Below are 20,572 nucleotides of genomic sequence, written 5' to 3'. Positions count from 1 at the left end.
AAAGAAACAGGGAGTGAAAATTTTATGCCGAAATCAGCGTGCTCCAATAAAAATTCTGGAAGGTAAAATTGTAGCAAAATAATATTGATTAAAATTAATTCAACAAAATGAAATACCCTGTAGATCACAATCTATATGTTTTGATACCTTATTGTAGAGATTCTAAAAAATAATTGATTATCCAAATTTTAGTAATAGTAAATATTTAACTGAAGTTGTGAATAACATTTGAAAGATTTATGTGAAAATGTTAAGAGGCATTTTTTGTGGAGCATTACATTTTTTATAAGAATCTATATTATTCTTGTCCATATATTTATGTCTATATTATCTATTAGCATGTATTATGCAAATAATTTTTTTTACCTCTATAGTTTTGACATCAAAATGAAAGCAAAAATAAAAATCGAAATTTAAGATGATAGACCTGTTATTGTTAATATTAAGGGCTCAAACCTTTACGATATGTTTTTTGTCACTTTGAACCTTTTCGATATATTTAAAAAAAAGAAATAGTCGATTTTTATTGGCCCAGTCTAGTAAATACTCTTTGGTTCTTATTATTAGATGGTATGGATTAGTCGCATTATATCATTTTTAGGTTTACATATATAAAAAGTTTTTTAGTTTATACGCTTAAAAAGTTTTTAAATTACTTGTTGAAAGTACTAAAAAGTACAAAATTACGATGAACCATGTTCATACTTATATGATAATTATCACATTTAACTAAGAAATATTAAAGAAAATTTGTGTATATAATATGTAGAGCTCTACAAAAATCACCACCAGTACTTACATAAATTCACAAAATTGTTAACTTAAGGTTAGGGTGGCAATTACTGGAGAGAAAAATGCCTTCCTTCCAATAATTGCCAGGCGAGAACTAATAAAAATTAATTGATGGCGAGAACTAGGGAATATTACAATTTTTTATTTATTTTGAATTTTATATTTATTTAACTTGCCTGGTAACTAGTAAAATATATTGTATTTTAAAAATGTCTTGCCTCTTATTTATAATGAATTTCTCAGTTGGCAGGGGCTGGCAATTATTTTTTTTTTCTGTGGCATTTGCCTAGGTCTGGAGGAATTGATATTATTTTTTTTATTTATTTTGTTTTAAATGACAGAAAATATATTTTTTTTAAATACAGCGAAGAAGATTTGCGCAAAGCTTTAGATGGAATTAAAGATTTAAAAATGTCTGTAAATGCTACAGCCAAAAAGTATGAGGGTCCAGTAAAATTAAAGAAACGTCTTAAAACTGATTTTTTTTTTTATTTTTTACATAGAATGTTGAGTGTGGTCAAAACATTAATAAGAAAGTGAGGATGGTTAAAACAAATACAAAACTTCGGAAATTATGAAGATTTTTCTACATACGTTAAATACGTTTAAATTATTGCCGGCTTGCACAAGGTTTTTTAGCTCTTGACTTTGCTATAATTAAAAAAAATATATTGAGGCAATTTTTAAACTTTTAGGGAGCTAAAATTTTAAATTTATAGGATTTTTAATGGTTTTGTTTCGCTATAATCACATATTTTGTAATTTACACACACGAAAAATAGAACATTAAACCTTATTCACAAAAATGGGAGTGGCTTTAATTTAATATGTCCCCAGAGGAATTTTTTGGTTTTGTCTGGGAAAAAAATGGTCGAACTTTTTCGGGCCTAATTTATCGGGTGTTTAAAAATAGGTATTATCTATTCAAATTATTTCATACGTGATTTAATATTATAACGAAATTCGGGAACACACTTTTATTGTCAACGTCAAAAACACTAACTTAACTCGCCTTGACTGTCGTTTAATTGTTTCCAAGGTAAAAACTGACTAAACAATTAAAACTGAATGAATTGTTACGAATCCTTTTTAAAACCCGATGGAACAGTTTCGAAATATTTAGAATTATCTTCATTGTTTTTGCCCAAAGAGACCAATAATTTTAGGAGAATACTGACAGTCAAAGCAAGCAAGTATACAAATTCTAGAAAATTAGAACTACAGGGATTTACAAAATATAACCTAAATAACCTAAATTGGGGCCAAAATGGGGCTCTCGAACAAGATGAACTACTTAAAAACTAAACACTATAGATAAAAATAATAAACCAAACGTAAGTAGAACCCTAAAGAAACCGTACGAATCAACTTTAACTACAGAATACTAATAAAATTGTACAAAAACTAGGAGAATAATTAACGTATTTACATTTTCATAATACTGCTCCCCTCTCAAGTTTGATCATCCCGATCAAACATGGAACCACCTGAGTCATGATAGGGCGCTAACCGGACGATGTTTACAATTTTCATCTTCGTTGTCGGATGTCGCTAGATACGGTACCCCACGTCGTTGATTCTGGTGACCACATTGATTGGACGTTCCCAATCCTTCTGGAGCTTTGGTGACTTGCCCTTCGTCCTCCGTGGATTGTATAACCAGACTTTATCCTCAGGATTAAAACCGGTAGAATTTGCCTTTATGTCATAACGTGATTTCATTCTGTTACTTTCTAGATGAAGTTTATCCCGTGCTTGTTCGTGAACAATTTGTAAATGCTCTTGTAAATGGTCGACGTACTCCTTAAGGGTTTCAAACTTATGGGGTCTTCCAGTAATAATGTCCAAAGGTAAACGAAGTTCATCACCGTAGAAACAAACTTTTCAACCCAAACTCTTCACAAACACAACTTTTGCCGGGCTTTTTCTAGTTGACTTGTGGATAGAAGAACGATATGCCAATAGGAATGGTTGTATACAGGTATCCTAGTCGGTTTGCTTAGAGTTTACCACCATCCTCAAATGTGCGGTTAAATGTTTTAACCATTCCATCAGACTGAGGGTGTAGTGGGGTTGTACGGGTCTTATTGATTCCCAGCAACTGGCATACTTGTTGGAATATTTGTGACTCAAAGTTCCTTCCTTGGTCTGAATGTATCTCTCTGGGTACACCAAATCGACAAATCCAGTTCTGGAACAGCACTTCAGCTACTGTCGTTGCTTCTTGGTTTGGAATCGGATAAACCTCGGGTCACTTACTAAAGTAATCCATAGCAACAAGAGCATATCGGTTTCCGAAACTACTAGTAGAAAAGGGTCTTGCTACGTCTATGGCAATTCGTTCAAAGGGTACACCAACAAGATACTGCATCATCTTTCCTCTTGTCCGGGTTCTTGGGGCCTTGCTTGACGAACACTGCTCACACTGTCGGCACCAGCGTTCAACATCTTGATGACTGTTCAGCCAATAAAACCGTTCTCTCACTTTTGCCAAGGTCTTACTAACTCCAAAATGTCCTCCGCCGACACCTTCAAGAACAGCTTCAAGAACTTCCGTTTTCCTCGAAAACGGATTCCGGAAAAAATCCGGACAAACTGTCAGATATGTCTTTTCTTTTCCATCTACGCTCTCCCAGACTCTTTTTAACAATCCATCTTTTATAACCAATGAATTTCATTGAGACCAATAAGCTTTTAGTTCTGGAGATTTGTTAGAAATGTCTTTCCATTCTGGTTTTGAAATTTCTCGAGATTTCAGTTCGTAAATAAGACCAAATACTGGGTCATCACACTGATCTTGGATTAAACTAGCTACATCCCGCTCTTTAGAACTGTGAAGGCCAATACGATTACAAGTAAATATCTCTGGATGCTATTTTGATTCCTTTTTAAAACAATGTTGACATGTTTCAATACAGGGTCTTCTCGATAAAGCATCGGCATTTTGGTGATATTCGCCTTTCCTATGTTCCATTGTAAAGTCATACTCTTGTAGTCGTTAAAGCCACCTTGCTATTTGTCATTCGGGGTTTTTAAACTGAAACAGCCATTTCAACGAAGCATGATCAGTTCTAAGGATAAATCGTTGACCATACAAATATTTATGGAAATTTTCAATAGCTTTTAATGCTGCCAATAATTCTCGTCTGGTGACGCAATAGTTTCTTTCTGGTTTTGATAACGTTTTACTGAAATAAGCTATCACTTGCTCGCCATCTTCATATTTTTGTAATACAACGGCTTCAACATTACTTGCATCGGTATCCAAAATAAAAGTTTGTCCAGAAATCAGATATGTTAAAATTGGAGATGTGCATAGTGCTCTTTGTAACCGTTGAAATGCTTCTTCACAGTCTGTTGACCAACTAAATACCATTTTGTCCTCCTTGAGCTTATGTAGAGGCTTTGCAAGATTAGCGAAATTTCTTACAAATCTTGTGTAATAGGTACAAAGGCCCAGAAAGCTTCTTAACTGGTGTTTGTCAGTGGATCGTGGCCATTTTTCGATTGCCTCTACTTTATCTGGATCAGTCTTGACACCTTTTTCTGATATTACATGGCCAAGGTATCAAACTTCTTTTTGAAATAAGCAACATTTTTTAGGACTTAGCTTCAGGTTGGCCTCTCGCAGTTTAACAAATACCTTTTGAATATTCTTCAAATGTTTTCCCCAGTATGATAACGTCATCCAGATAAACTAAACATGATTCCCAAGTCATTCCACGTAAAACTGTTTCCATAAGTCTCTCAAAGGTAGCTGGGGCATTGCAGAGTCCAAAGGGCATGACTGTAAACTGCCAAATTCCTGTTCCAGTCGAGAATGCGGTCTTTTCCTTATCTTCTGGGTGCATCTTTACCTGCCAGTATCCACTCTTTAGATCGAGTGTTGAGAACCAATGTGAACCTGAAAGCGTGTCCAGGTTGTCTTCAATTCTTGGTAGGGGATAATTGTCTTTCTTGGTAATGTCACCGAACAATAACAAGACTAGAAGGTTTACTTAACGCTCCGCCTCTTCTTATGCCTATCTCACTCGAATATCGGACGCTACTCTTTTTAAGTCTCTCGAAGTCGCTCCCGGGCGAAATGCATATATCGGCTGTCTGATATAGCATATTTAAAGTAGTATAACAGTTGTCTCACAGAGTAGCTATTTGTAGGTAGAACTATACTGTGCTAGAACGTTATAGCGATTGTTTTGCGATTTGGTTTTATTAGGGATTTTATTAAGGATTCTGATAAAATGCCACGAATGTGTTGTGTTAATGGATGTTTGACTAGAGAAGTGACAGAAATATCATTGTTTCGGTGGCCCAGGGATGAACATAGGTAAGAATTTATAGAATTGTTTTAGTATAATCGTATATAATATACGATTATCGTTTTGAATGATAATTTTTTTAATATTTATATTTTATGCATAATAGAGGGTAATAATATTATTAAAATGAGAGACAATAATAATCATTTTTTTCCATATTCATCAGTATAAAAGAAATTGTAAAGGATATTTCTAAATGTTAACTTTGGAAGCAGGCTTTGGGATTTGTTAATAATCATAGGTATACCAATATGACTCCAGAAGAATGTAGTAATAAATTAAGAGTCTGCGAATTACATTTTCCTCAAGAAACCTTAATGCGTAATACCGTAAGAACAAATCTGCTGTATAACGCTGTCCCGTCAAAAAATGTATGGCAAAATAGCTAAGAGAAACTAGTAAGTGTGTTCATTTTTTATACAGATAAATTTACCTTGATTAATTTGATGAATTGTAACAATTTGTTATAAAACATTATTGTTAAGATAAAATAAAAAAAATAATATTTCAGGTGAGGCTAGAAGATTAAAAGAAACAAAAGCAACACAAACAAGTGTATAACAAGTATTATTCAGCAATGAAACAGATTAAGATTACTGTTAATGTCGTTTTTCTTATTTTTTAGTTATATGTATGCATGTAATGTATAATATAATAATTTAGGATATGTTATAATTATGATCTTCAATCAATTAAACAGTTTAAAATATTTTCTTTTTTATTTAAATACCTACAACTAAAACAGAATGGGTCACAATAATATTAATTACATAGTTTGATTGTTTTGTAACACCCCGGTAAGTGAACATTTATTTTATTTTGATGGCCAACGCGCCGTTAACTGTCTGCATTACCCTCGTACGAGCCGACACAGCTGAACACTTGCGTAGTTTTTTTGCGATCGGCGGCTCGTATTTGAGAGCGCTACTTCATACACCCGACCGAGAGTGGGACTTCTAGTCTTGTTATTGTTCGGTGGTAATGTTATTCAGTCGCCGATAGTCTACACAAAATCTAGTGGATCCATCCTTTTTCTTCACTAGCACAACTGGAGATGTCCAAGGACTCTGAGAAGGTTCTATCACTCCTTGTGTCCTCATTTCTTGAAGCATTGAGGAAACTTCTCCTTGCTTAGCTATCGGAATTCTTCGAGGTGCTTGTTTAATTGGAGCATTGTCTCCAGTGTTAATTCGATGCTGCACCAAATCAGTTCTTCCTAGGTCATTATCGTGCAAGAAAAACACATCTTGATTTTCTTCAAGAAGACGTCGCAATTTACTACACTGGTCCATGGTTAAATTGGCAGAAGATTCTTCAAACAGGTTTTGTAATAGAGAATACAGAAAAGGTCTGTTTGAATAACGACTTCTATCAGCATTTTTCATGACTGCCACTACTTCAGAGCATACGCCAATGTTCTATTCTTGTTTCAGGTGTTGATCATATCCTTTTAAATTTACCATTCGAACCAAAACAGTAGATTTCTTCTGCGTAGATAACGTCTTGGCTGGAAAAATTCCTTGACCATATAGTTTGCAGTTTTCCATGGGCTCAATCAAAACAGTTTCTCCCTCTTTTCCTCCAGTTGTAGCATTAACCACCACCTCTGAATTTGCTGGTATGGTAATATCCTTGAATAACTTAACGACTCTGGTATTTACTTTATCTTCATATAGGTGGTGCATAAAAATCTCTTCATTTCTCGTCGTCATTATATACAGGTCTACTGTTCCGGTTATATACATCCATTTTAAACTGCTGAGCATTCATAACATCTAATCCTAATATGAAATCATCCATGATTTCTGCCACTAGTACTGGCTGTTGGAATGTTGTTAAGCCAATGGTGACTGTAGCTTCATGCAATCCAATAATCGGGATCCTTTTTCAATTTGCAGACTCCAGAATTAAATTGGGTGGTGCTGAAAGCCTACAGTGTGCTACGATGTTCGGCTTCACGATAGTATGACTTGATCCTGTATCCACTACCATCTCACATTCACGGCCGCGTATTTTTCCCGGTACTACCAAGCTCTCTCCAGGATGTGGCAGCCGGTTTATACGTGGGGCTTGGTAGCATCGACGTTTAAGGTGCCTCTCCTCATTGCAATTCTAGCATTGTAATGGTCTTTTAGGTTTCCTCGCTTATAATGATTCAATCTTCTTTAGGCGGTCTTCTTTAGGCGAGATCACTTTCCGAAGTTCTAATTTGTCTTATTCGTGTCTGCCTTCTAGTTGCTTGAAAAGCTGCCTCATACTCTAGTCCATGGGCCAAAGCTTCTGATATACTTTTATGATGAGCCATCCTTAGAGCGTGGTTAGTATCTGGATCTCGAACTCCGTCAATAAAACAATTTATAGAAATTTGTTCTCGGAACTCTGTTGGGGCTGAAGGGTAAGCCAGATTTACTAATCGAGCAACATCGGCCTCAAATTGTTGGAGTCCTTCCTCGGGTTGTTGTCTTCTAGATTTCAATTGAGCCTGGTACACTTGTTGTAGATGGGCTTCACCGTATCTCATCTCTAAGGTACGCACCAGTACGTCGAAATTGAGCTGATCCTCAGATGGCGCCATTCTTAATATTTCTGTAGCTTCTCCTCTAAGGCTTTGCTTAAGATTGATTGCCTTTTCTTCGTTATCCCAGCGATTTCCCCTAGTAGCGGCCTCAAATTGATTCAAATAGGTACTTCATGCTTCTTTGCCGTCGAATTTTGATGGCTTTACTTTCATCATTATTTGCATTCCAGAATCAGGATGAAGAGGAGTCCGTTTTACTTTCATCTCTAGTTTTAGGATCTTTTTTTGTACTTTTCCCAATTCTTCTTTTACTGTTCCTTCAAAGTTAGTTATTAATTGTTTCTGATTCTTCTCCTGTCTCGTTCCTCCTGCTCCTTTTTAAGATTATCTTTTAAATTAAGTGTCTTTATTAATCATTAATTGTGTCAATTGTGTAAAAGTGTCATTAATCTTTCATGGTTCGAATCAGGTCTTCATTTTCTTTCTTTAGGTCATCTTTCATGGTCCTTATCAGGTCTTCATTTTCCTTCTTCAGGTCAGATTTAATTGTCTTTAGTAAATCTTCCTGTTTCTTGTCTCGCTCTTCTTGTTCTTTCCTCTGTTTGCGGTCTCGTTCTTCTTGTTCTATTTTTTGCTCGTCAAACTTCCTTAATAGCAGCTCCATCAATTTCTCGGTCTCCATATTGGCCTGACTTCTTGTTAAAGGCATCCACTAAAATGAGCTTTCAAATATCCTTTACTTCTGACACCAATTGTAACGAAATTCGGGAACACACTTTTATTGTCAACGTCAAAAACACTAACCTAACTCGCCTTGACTGTCGTTTAATTGTTTCCAAGGTAAAAACTGACTAAACAATTAAAACTGAATGAATTGTCACGAAGCGCGTCCTTTTTAAAACAAGAACAAAACAAAAAAGTTTCGAAATATTTAGAATTATCTTCATTGTTTTTTCCCAAGGAGATCAATAATTTTAGGAGAATACTGACAGTCAAATCAAGCAAGTATACAAATTCTAGAAAATTAGAACTACAGGGATTTACAATAATATAATCTAAATAACCTAAATTGGGGCCAAAATGGGGCTCTCGAATAAGATAAACTACGGGTCTTGTCGACTTTAAGTATCTTCGATTTTGCAATATTTTAAAATTTGAGCATAAAGAGTACTTTGAAAAGAATAGATTAAGAGAAAAAAATTTGCGGATCATTCACATAGGACGCTAAAAAATAATATTAAATTATGTCAAAAATGAGGTCTACTCTACTCTATTTGATGATCGAAACTCGTTGCTATTGATAATTACATTGTCAAACTTTTGACATATGATCTTGCAGTTGCCAAATTGTGTATATATGTAATAAGCAACAACCACATCTAAAAAGCATATCTTATATAAGAGAAAATATGAAAGACATCTAAATCTATTTGCCAAAATGCTAGCAGTGTTTTTACACTATAATAGTGAATGGGTTTTACTTTTACACACATTTGTACACAAGCAAAAAATTCATTCCCTTATGCAAAGGTTCGTAGCTTCCATATTTTCTAGCATTTTGAGATTCTATTCATATGAAAAAATATAGAGAGGGCTCGTAAATGTCGAACACATGGGGGGCTTACGCCCCCCAAGTGGGTTGATTTTGGCTAACGCAACCCAAAATCAACCCAATGCAATTAAACCGAGCCCAAAACACTAAAAACATTCATATAGAAGAAATAAAAAATTATTTAATCAAAGAACATGTATGGCAACGCTGTCACCTCGTGGCGTTATGACGTTATGTCAAACGTCAATAAAAAAGAATAATGAAGGAAGGTGGAAGGGAATTTTGTTTTTGTTATTTATATGAAAAATAAATATTCTTTAGACTTAATTTTAAATATAGGCATATTTCATATTATTTTTAATTAGGATCGAAATCTAAAAAGTACCAAAACAATAAATAATACATTATGGGTGTCTTCGGTATGTTTTTTTACACGAAAATAAAGGGACTTAATTACAAGAAAAGGTAAAATCTTTTTTTTTAATGTTATATAAACAATTTCGTCTTTTTGGTCATATTTTATGTATAATTTCATTTAAATTAAATAATTTTTCTAAAACTACAAAATTCTTAGTCGCAAAAAAAATAAAAAAAGTAAAACTGGCGCAGTTGAAATCTGAACCCAGACCGACCGTCTCATAGTTCACTCCCAATACCATTAAGCCATAAAGCGCTTGCGGTGAATGTTCGACAACGAGTTTATATAGTACATAGGTACACATTGTCATGATTTTTTTTATTTTTATTATTTTATTAAAGAAAATGTTATTCATCCTCCAATTTTTTTTGCTTAAAATAGTCCAAAGAAGATTAGCTTACTATTTCATATTCAAAAATGTTAAAATTCGGAGATACCTAAAGTCGACTAGAACCTAAACTACTTAAAAACTAAACACTATAGATAAAAATAATAAACCAAACGTAAGTAGAGCCCTAAAGAAACCCTACGAATCAACTTTAACTACAGAATACTAATAAAATTGTACAAAAACTAGGAGAATAATTAACGTATTTACATTTTCATAATACTATATTATACTTAAGTATAAATTTTGAAGAAAAAACATAATTTATGATATTTATTTCTTAATGAATAAATAATATCGATGAGGATTAAATTCATTTAAAAAAAAATTAAATAAAAATTAAAATGAATTTAATTAATTAAATTAAAAAAATTAAATTAAGTTAATTCAATACTATTTAATTTACAATAATATTTGTTGACATAAGCGACATTTTACAGTCTTTTTTATTTATGAATTAATCCTTATTTACATCTTTGATATTCGTGATTCGCGTGTGGAAAGTTGTGTTTATGACCTAAAGAAGTCATGTAAATCCTTCTGTTACAGAATTTGGTTAACTAATGCTTTAAATTTGAATTGATAGGATTTATAATGATCAACGTGATGGCTAGTCACAAATAAAGTGCAGTTAAGCCAGATGAAATTGTGAATTATAAGTAGAAAATCCTTTATAATTAATAACTTTCGCATTTTTCAGTTCATCCTCACTTTTTTATCAATAAAATGTTCAAACTTAACTACCTATGTAAAAATTTTCAAGAAAAAAACGTTTTGAAGACTTTTAACTTTAGTAGAACCAAATATGGGATTCCGAAGAACCAATTTTATAGGTAAATTGACTTTTTTTACAATAAATAACCAAATATATATCAATTTTAAGAAAAAATGGTATCAGTTGTTCTTGAATAGATTAAAAAATAGACTTGCTAAAAGTATACCAGAAACTTTATCAACCGCCAAAGCTTCAGTAACAGAAGGGCAAATACGGGCATAGTTTTCTGAAGTAGAAACAAGAAGGTCACTTTAATACTTTAGAGGATCCAACAAGAGTTTATAATTGTGATAAGAGTGCATTTTTGATGTGCCTCAAATCTGGGAAACTCTTAGCTCTAAGAGTAGAAAAAAATATATATGAAATAGCTCGAGAAACAGAAAACGAACATAGTTTTAATATGCGCTCGAAGTGATGGAGAAACTACACCACAATTTATTCTCCTCCCACACAAAAGAATGCCACAAGAAGTGGTTCAAAAAATGCCTGGCGCTGATTGGGACTTAGGAAAGTGTGATACAGGTTGGATAAATGTTCAAACATTTTTTAAATATATTACCATTGTTTTTAATGGCTTGCTGGAAAAGAACGATATTCAAAAGGCTTACTATGCATTTAAATGAGTTTTGTGAACAGAATGGGTTAATTGTAATAGCATTAGTAGCACAACACTACTTACACAATGCAGCCGTGTTATATGAGTATATTTGGACCGTTAAAAAAGAGTTTGACAAACGTTGTTCACAAGTGGAAATTCAGCCAACCCAGTTTTGATGTCAAGTTGGACAAAGCAACTTTCCCTAAAATATTTTACGATGTACTAAATGCAGTATCTGAAGACGCTGTAAAAAATGATTTCTGCAAATAAGGCATTTTTCCCTGAAACCCCGATAATGTAGTAAATGTTTATCGAAAAAAACGTGATAGTGGATCAAAATTTAACATCTAAAGCTAATTTAAAAATGGCATTAGAGGTTTTAGAATAATAATAAACAAACCAATTTTCAATCAATTTCCAAAAGATGAAGTCCAATATGATAGGATGGAATGGGGATGAAACATACAGTAAATTATTTAATGTTTGGAAAAACATTCAGAAATGCAGCACTCAAAAAAGCCAACACTAGATCAAGAAAGAGTAGCCTATGTTATAGGAGATCTACAAAATACTGCGCCAGAATCACTGAACGAGGAAGACAATACTAATAAAATAGAAAACGAAACAGAGGATGAGGATCAATGGCATAAACTTTTCAATATCGAATGCCTCCAGATGCAGAGGACAAGGATCAGCAACGATCCAGGCAATCACCATTTGCAAGCACTTCTCGTCAAAATGTTAAAATAACACACCACCAGGATAAAGAACAATTTTCTTCTTTTGTTCTAAAGAATAGAAGACAATAATTTTCAAGTTCAAACTGACTTCAAAAAATATTGATGAAATCACTAATTCAACTACTGGTACACCTTTTAAAAAAGCACTCTTTTGGCCGAAAAACAGCTCAAAGCAAAATAAACTCAAGAAAAGGGATAAAATTCCAGCTGTTGTTACGTCCAAAGAATGGAAGAGAAAAAAAAGAAAATAAAAAAAGGAAAGCAAAAAAATAAGGGAAGAGAAAAAGAAGAATCTAAAAAGAGTTAAAGAAGCAAGGAACCTGCCAAAAAATACGTCTTAGATCCTAAAAGAAAGAAGAAGTGTTATGAGTATTTTAGTAGTGACCCAGAAAGTAGCATTCAATTTGATGATACGTCAGATGAATCAGACTGCGATGAAAACTTGAAACCAAAAACTAATTTTGATTTAGAAAAATACAACGCAATTTACTATGTTGAACAGTTCTTTATAGGAAGCTGACTAGAAATTAAAGATGACAGCTGAAAAATTAGGTACTGAAAAGAAATATTCGGAAATAGTTTTAACTAGCCCCAAAAACATGAAGTTAATTATGTCGACTAAAAATATGTGTTATATGGGCCAGTTAATCCTTTTTCTGTGCATAACCCGGTCTTAAGACAAATTAAATCACGTACAAAAAATGTAAAATAGAAAATTCAACATGTTAGGAATCTCAGATGTAAGATCTTTAAATGTTTCTGTAGTTTTTTTTGTTATTTCTTTCTAAATAAAACTATGTAAAAATAATTATGGGCAATTATTGGTTTTTAATAGAGTAACTGGATAAAGTTTGTAACTACTAGTGAAAAGTAGAATTTTTTAAAATCTAATTAAGGTTTAAAAAAAGAACCAATAATGCTAGAATCAGAATATTTGTAAGCATTATAATTACCCGCCAAACAATTTAATACCACCAAATGCGCCAGCATATATTGCTCTACGTTATCCACCAAATTAGCGCGATTATTTCGAAGATGTTCCAGCATAGCAAAGAAGTCCACGAAACCTTCTGCAGCAGCCATTCGTAAACAAATATCGCATAGAATTATTGTTCCGGTTCTACCAACTCCAGCACTAAATTGAATCAAACTTTATATTAGATACATTAAATATCACTTATTATCTTTTACCTGCAATGCACAACTAAAGGAAAATCAGTATTTTTTAATCTGAGAAGTGTTTGAAGAAAAGGCACTAATGATTGGGGATACAGTGGAACTCCATGATCGGGCCATACTTTAAAGTGAAGATGTCCTATCTGCAGTAGAGAATTTTATGTTTATTTTAAGTTAATATTGTTTTAAACAAACAAATATAATAAGTTAGCCGACCTTCCTGGGTGTTGAACATTTAAATTGAAGCTCAAGTATTCGACAGTCATAGTTAGCGAACACCTTAGAACTAATGTATGTCACCGTATAGTCACCGTATTTTTCTTCCTCATTAATCTCAGGCCAATATTGTTCAGTTTTTTTCTACAAAAAAAAACTATTTTTGATATGTAATAAACGTAAAAAATATGTAATAGTAAAGGAAACTTAAAACTATTTTTTTAAATAATTGACTTTGTATGCCTTAAAATATATGTAGGAATTTAAATATAGGTATGCTCTACTGGAGGAGGTTCTCTTTGCCAGCAACTGATTGATAGCTTTCAGAAAAAAAGATTAGTAGTAATCTCAAAGCTATTTTCCGTAATTTCATTTAATTATGAATAGAGCGATGGAAATTGGACGTAGGGACGTAGATAATCATCTCTAAGACATTGCTTTAAGCACATTAGGAAGACGTCATACAAAGTCGTCGGAAGAACGTCATTTTAAGACCAATCTGAGATTTCACACTATTCCTGTTTTATGTCTTTTCATATAACTACCCACACAAATAATATTAGGTCTTGTTAGATTATATGATGCCAACGATAATTTTTTTAGAGCTCTAATTTTTACAATGACTTAAAAATATGCATGATTTTACGAGCATATTGAAATTTTAACTAACTTTAATTGTCGTCTACATAAATAAGTTTAATGTAAATTTACTACTAAAGTTAAAATCCTTGTCCGTACGATGGCGCTGCAGTGCGTCTTATCGGTTCACGTGGTCTTTTGTTCGCATCGGTTATTGGCGCGCCGCTCGTGACGCGATCGCGGCCGTGTCGGTTCCGTCCGTCGCTTGCGCTCGTGTCATTATCAGTGGACGCGAGCGCAAGCGACCGGGGCGAGCCGTGTGAATTGCTCAATGTTCCAACAAGTACTGCTTACCCGCAGAGCGAGGCTCAGCGAGGAATTTTGGCCGCGAAATCGTCGCGAAGTAGCAGTCTAGTAAGTAGGCGTATTCGCTGCGATTTCGCCTACGTGTGAATCGCACCATTTGATCCTTTGGTCTGCTACATGCGCGCGAGAAAACTTCGCGGCGAACTCGCAGCGAACTTCGCCATGAAAATCGCTCGTGTGCATCGAGCCTTAGTGTCTTGCGTTACGAATGGCGTTCATATCTTCTTGCGTTGGCAGCCATTTTTTTGTCGTTTGGTTTTCTGTTTTTATTTTGTTATTTGATTCCAGGATTGTAATACCATTATGAATCACCCATAATTGTAGATTAGATTGTTGTGATAATAAAGTGAGTGCGGTAAGTACTCGATTTACACATGAAGATTTGAAGAAATTTTCCCCATTGCGCAAAGCCTGCAGCATTTGTAATTCTGTGCAGGATCAATGTAACTGCGGTTTGTCTTAAATTAAGAATACATTTTTCCTAGACAGTAACTGCCAAATTTATTTTTTCTCTCTAATTATTTTCATTATTGTAATATTGTAGGCAACTATTATTATTAATAATGTTTTAAATTTAAATTAGAATGTAGTGAGTGTAATATTGTACTTTTTCTTCCGCTGAATAATTGGATTTTTTTTTTGTGGAGTGGCATAATTAAAATACAATAAATAAAATACTTTTATTTTTAGTAGTCTAACTATCATATGAACAAATTTTTAGTTTTAAGTATAGTAGTATTCATATTTTCTGTAGTTTTTGTGTATTATTTCTACCCGCAAAATCCTGATTTTTTTTCTGGAAAAATATAGAGCATATAATGACGTCTCCGATACGTCTCGATGACGTCGAAACAGTACTATAAAGTATTATTATAGTACAATAGTTTTTGTCCTCAAGAAGTTATATTTAAGTCGTTTTGAGGGTGTGACATATTAACGTCACCCTGACTTCTTATAGATGTCACCCGTTGGTCATCTACGTCCTAAATATGACTAAATAAAGACTACTTGGACCATTGTAACATTCAATGAAATCCTAAGGCGTGATATTAAAGACTCCAGAGAGCCAATCTGTAGAATTTCTTCAGGTATGTGAGAGCCAAGGGTGAAAATGATGAGTTTTAAGATGGGGCACTCAATACATCAATTTCAAAAATATATGTATGTATGTATATACATATACATATGAGGAGAAATGCTCATGAGCAGAGAAAAGTAGAATTAGCCAGCCCTTTTTAATATTTTTTAAGCCTTAACTTCGATATAAAGCCTTCCTTGAGTTACTCAAAATACGAAGAGGTAGATCCGAAGACTGCTTTATGTCTGTAACATAGTGCCATGAAACATTATGATGATCTTTATACTATTCTTATACATAATTTTTCATTTAGAATTCCGCACGCCAATAAGACCAAAACAAAAATAAATATTTAATTTATGTAAAAAGTGGTCAATGTATGGGGTTAAGTAGATTTTTTCAAAACTTAAAAAAATCGACGCCTGCATAGAGCTGGACGTCGCGACCCGTCGAAGAATTATTTGATTGCAGGTACTTTGAAAATATACGCAAAATTACATCATTTCATATTATGATTTTAAAACTTTTTTGTTACTTAACTCAAAATTATTTACTCTACTTGCTTCGGTACTGACGTTTGCATTATTTTATTATTTCTACTATTTTAGTATGATTTTATATTATTATTTTTTAGCCATTTAGTTATGATTATAAATAAATAAAAAATCAGTAAAGTACCTTAAATCTAATAACTAAAATTATTATTGCGATTAACTACATAATAAAACAGTTTAAGAATGTTGTTCAAAATTAAGTTCATCTGCTCGAACACAACTATCAACTATCACTTTTGACAGATGAGCTTGGGTCACTTCTAGGAGTCTTGTTATAGCGGCACCTGCTGCACTAATTTTGTTAATCAGATCTGCATATCTTCTATAGGTTCATGGCAGACAAAAAACCTTAAATAGCGATCTGCCTTTAAAATTACTTTGTCAAAGTGAGGTCCAATAAGGATCCATATGCCGGATCAAACATTAATATAAGGTGCGTTCGAGTTGACGCCTCGAGTAGTCCGAGCGCGCTCTGTGTGCTCTTTTACGTTTTTGTTGACTCAGGGCGTGCTCGATTTTATTTATTTTGAAACATAGCGAGCATGTAGAGCATGCTCGATGTGCTCCAGGCTTTAAGGTGGTGTACTGGGAGTTTTTTCGTTTTTGCGCATGTGCAAAACTAGCTCTCAAGTGTCAGGTCATCAGCTGTTTCTTTCTTGGTTGTTTGTTTTTTATCTTTGCTTGTGATTCTCCAATTACCAAAAAAATCTGTTATTAAAATCCAAACATCACTGTATATTATGTCTGACCAATTCACTGGCGAACAGTTCGACACCTGTGGTGAGTGTGGCATTGAAGGGACCCTAATAAACTGGGTGCAAGAAATTTTTTTGGAACATTTTGAAAACGAAAACAATGATCCTAATGAATATGAAGGTATGTGAAAATGTAATATTTATTAAAATGTAATTTTTTAAATTAGAAATTTTTATGACAATACTAAACACATTAGCCGCCATAAAAGCTGGGTTAATTTTAGTCATAATCAGTTTATGGATTTTCTAGAACATTAATTTATTATGTTTATAATCCTTAAGTCAGCCACAAAACGTATAGGGCTTCAAATGTCCCGTGAGTATGGGTTGTCAACTATTTTAATTCTTTGATATATTCTACTTCAAAACTGTTTAGATTATTATTCAAAACTAATGAGTTTGGAGTTGATAAATCGAACTTGCAAATATTAGTATATCATTAATAACATATTTTTTTTAGGTTCTATTAATCTTAAAATTGAAAAATTGAAATGTAGAAAGTCCGTTGTTACCTTTGTCATCTGGAAATGAGTAGATGCAAAATTGTGAAATGACAGTTCAACTGTTTTACTAATTTGATTGGTGGAAAAAAACTATTCTGCATTTGAAGGTACAATGAAAAAAAAATTTGAAAGAAAATTCCTTCGGAATTGTCAAAACTTGCTAATAAAAAATATTACACCAGAGCAAGTAGATACGAAGTGAAAAGATCTGAAGGAGACCTACAAGAAAATCAAGAACCATAATTCAGGAACTGGAAGAAACAGAAAAACTTTGCAGTTCTTTAATTTTATAGATTCATTCCTTAACAACTGGAAATAGAAGCACCAGCAACATGCAGCTCCGAATCTGGTCTGCATAAAAATCAAGAAAATGATGGCTATTCAATTCAAAATAACTACCCACATTATTTACCTTATATACTTTTAGAAGCTGTGACTCCGACCACCTCACGAGATACTGATAAAAAACGAAAACTTGAAAATTCTTCTGAGAAGCGACATAGAGAAAAAAATCAAGAGAATGGATAGGTTTTTAAATCTTTAATACATCTCGGTAGAACATCAGATTGGAAAAAAAGTTAAGCAGTAATAATCCAAAAGATTAAAAAGATTAGCATTAAACGAAGATAATGTTTATATTTAATTTTATAATAATTTTGATATTTTATTTTCAGTTCCTTTTGTTGCTATAATAGTTTGGGCGTCCGGTTTTAATTTAACCTTTAAGGTTTACTATCCCTAACTTCTTAAACTCGTGTTTCCTCTGACCTGAGAGTTAGTCAGTACAATTTCAATGAGCTAACTCTCAGAGCAGGGGTAACCCGAGATTATAAAACTAGACATTAAAACAAAAGGTAAAAAAGTTATAGGGTTGTTTTGAAACTACATTTCTTATGAAATTAATAATTCTCAAATAAGCATTTGGAAGTTAATAAAAAATGTGCATTTGTTGGGTGTGTTTATATTATATTTTAATTACAAAACATAATAATTATTTTTTTAATTTTATTTGTATGATTGTTTTAAAAAATATTTTTTATAACTTTAAAAATTATTTTTTCTACAAATTAACAGGATTTAATTGATACAAATTAACCCCTGTAAACTTAACCTCAAATTGTAACTACACCTAGTATACCAAAGAATTGAAATGTTTTAGCATAGGTGACTCTCATAAAAATAAAAAGATAATAAGTAAAAATAACTCTTTTGTTAGTTATTTTATCTCAAAAATAAGTAATTAGCAATATTATTCCTTTTCTCAACACCCGGTTATACAGTCTTGGCACAATGTTTCCTGGCCGCATCAACATTTCTTCTTGAATTATTTCATACAGATTAATTTGAAGCTCATCATTTGTATCTCTGCAAATATTATGTAGAATGCAGCATACGATTATTATTTGGGGAACTATCTCAACTCTTGATGCTTCCAATAATTTTAGTCTTCGAAACCTTCCTTTTAATAGAGCGAAGGTGTGTTCAATAAATATTCTGGCTTTTGAAAACAGCTGGTTATAGTTAACCTGAATATTTGTCAAATACCTATTATCTTTAAAAGGAATCAGTAAATTATTTTTTAAAGGGTAGGCTGATTCCCCAATAAAATGCAAATCCTCTTGAATTTCCCCGTTGCCTAGCAGATGACCAAAATCTGATCGTCGGAAAACACGTGCATCATGCATTCAACCAACTTCACCACAGTAGCAATGTATGAATTTTTTTTACAATTACATACGCCCTGCAGAATAATCGAATGGTTATCCTTATGGTTGACATAAGACACTGGGTTTTATATGGAGCTTCTATAGGTATATAAAAACCATCAATTATTCCCACAATTCCTAAGAAACAAACATATCTTTTAATCAATAAATCATATTACATGACTGTTCTGGAAAGCCAACTTTTTCTGTAAAGAAATTTGCAGTAGGGTCACAATCTTACACTTCGAGTACTATAATCTTGTTCTTTTGATTTAAAATAAATAAATCACGGCATATTTTATTTAGACAATCCCAAGCAGTTGATTTGCTGCACCAAATCTGTCGGCAAAACAATTACAACTAGGGTTTGTTAGTTTGGCGGATGTAGTACCTACATAGGTCAATAATGTAATAATGTATGTGAATTTGCAAATTTTATTATAAAACTTTTGAGGTTTGCCTAATACCACAACGCAATTAACGTTTGCTTTTCTAATGTTAATTCAGGATTTCCAGATATTCTAATTTCGGTCCTATCCATAACCGAGTGCAGTTTTTCCATCAGTACTTCATAAGTGATTGGGGTTAACTAAAATGCTGCTTAAACTGTTGGAAATTGTACATTGGCGCAGTTTCTTTCGCATAACATTTTATTTTCTCTAATTTATTTACTTCTTCATCATTTTCATCAAATAAATCACTATCAAATAAAAATCTTTCCACTATAAGACGAATCTCTAAGTTCATTGAAAATGTCTACTGTAACAATACTAACCCTTAACCATAAAAAAGAATTCCTTGCTTGCAAAAGAATACAAAATAGTGCGTATAATTATTATATTTGTTTTGTTTTGTTTACGTTTATTTTGCGCCGGATGGGTTAGAGTTGCTCCATTCACTCCGACGCGTTCATTTTCAAAATAGTGCTCGGAGCTCCCCCTTTACACTACGATCATTACTCTATTCGCTTCGTGGATCGTCAACTCCAACGTAGTCGTAACCACCTATATCGTTTTATTCTCACTTGAAAAAATGAGCGCTGCCTGGTGGTCTCCATTTTTATAGTGGTTGTGTCCTTTTGATGTTGGCCACTCTAAACATTTTCAGTGTTGCCAACAAAAAATATATTAAATAACGGTAATGAAGTTGACGACGCTGACGTTTGACGTGTGACCTGTCAGCCTGTCACGAAGTAAATTTATTTTTTTTTATTGGTATTGTTTTTAAACCATCTTTGAGATTCTAAGATCACGATATCGATCACTCGATATAACTGATTCTAAATAACATTTTTAATTGTGAGCATAGCGGGTTTCCTAGTTTTGGCGATTTGTAAACGATACGCATGGGTATATCCTCTGCATCAGGCGATATCGCTTTCTCCTTATTTAATACGTGGATAATGTATCAGCATCCTTATTGAAACGTATTTGGTTCACTGTTTCTCAAAACTGAATTATTGTAAATTGTCTGTCTGTGGTGTTTATCATAGAATAACATAAAGAGTTGTATATTTTTACTATATAAACCCTTGCTAAT

General features: G+C 33.1%; 1 protein-coding gene across 5 annotated transcripts in view; it reads right to left on the bottom strand.

Annotated features, from left to right (window-relative positions):
* The window catches only part of LOC126736579 (receptor-type tyrosine-protein phosphatase kappa-like), a 130,367-nt gene that overhangs the window by 3,793 nt on the left and 106,002 nt on the right, over window positions 1-20,572 (bottom strand). For all 5 annotated transcript variants that reach the window (XM_050440981.1, XM_050440980.1, XM_050440983.1 and 2 more), the window contains 3 exons: window positions 13,493-13,636; window positions 13,292-13,419; window positions 13,054-13,235 (listed from right to left, as the gene is read on the bottom strand). In XM_050440981.1, coding sequence (XP_050296938.1) covers window positions 13,054-13,235; window positions 13,292-13,419; window positions 13,493-13,636 — 454 coding nt within the window. The remainder of the gene's footprint in view (window positions 1-13,053; window positions 13,236-13,291; window positions 13,420-13,492; window positions 13,637-20,572) is intronic.

The sequence above is a fragment of the Anthonomus grandis genome, chromosome 5 (genome assembly GCF_022605725.1).
Source record: "Anthonomus grandis grandis chromosome 5, icAntGran1.3, whole genome shotgun sequence".
NCBI classification, from domain to species: domain Eukaryota; kingdom Metazoa; phylum Arthropoda; class Insecta; order Coleoptera; family Curculionidae; genus Anthonomus; species Anthonomus grandis.
This window is presented reverse-complemented; position numbering and strand designations above follow the sequence as displayed.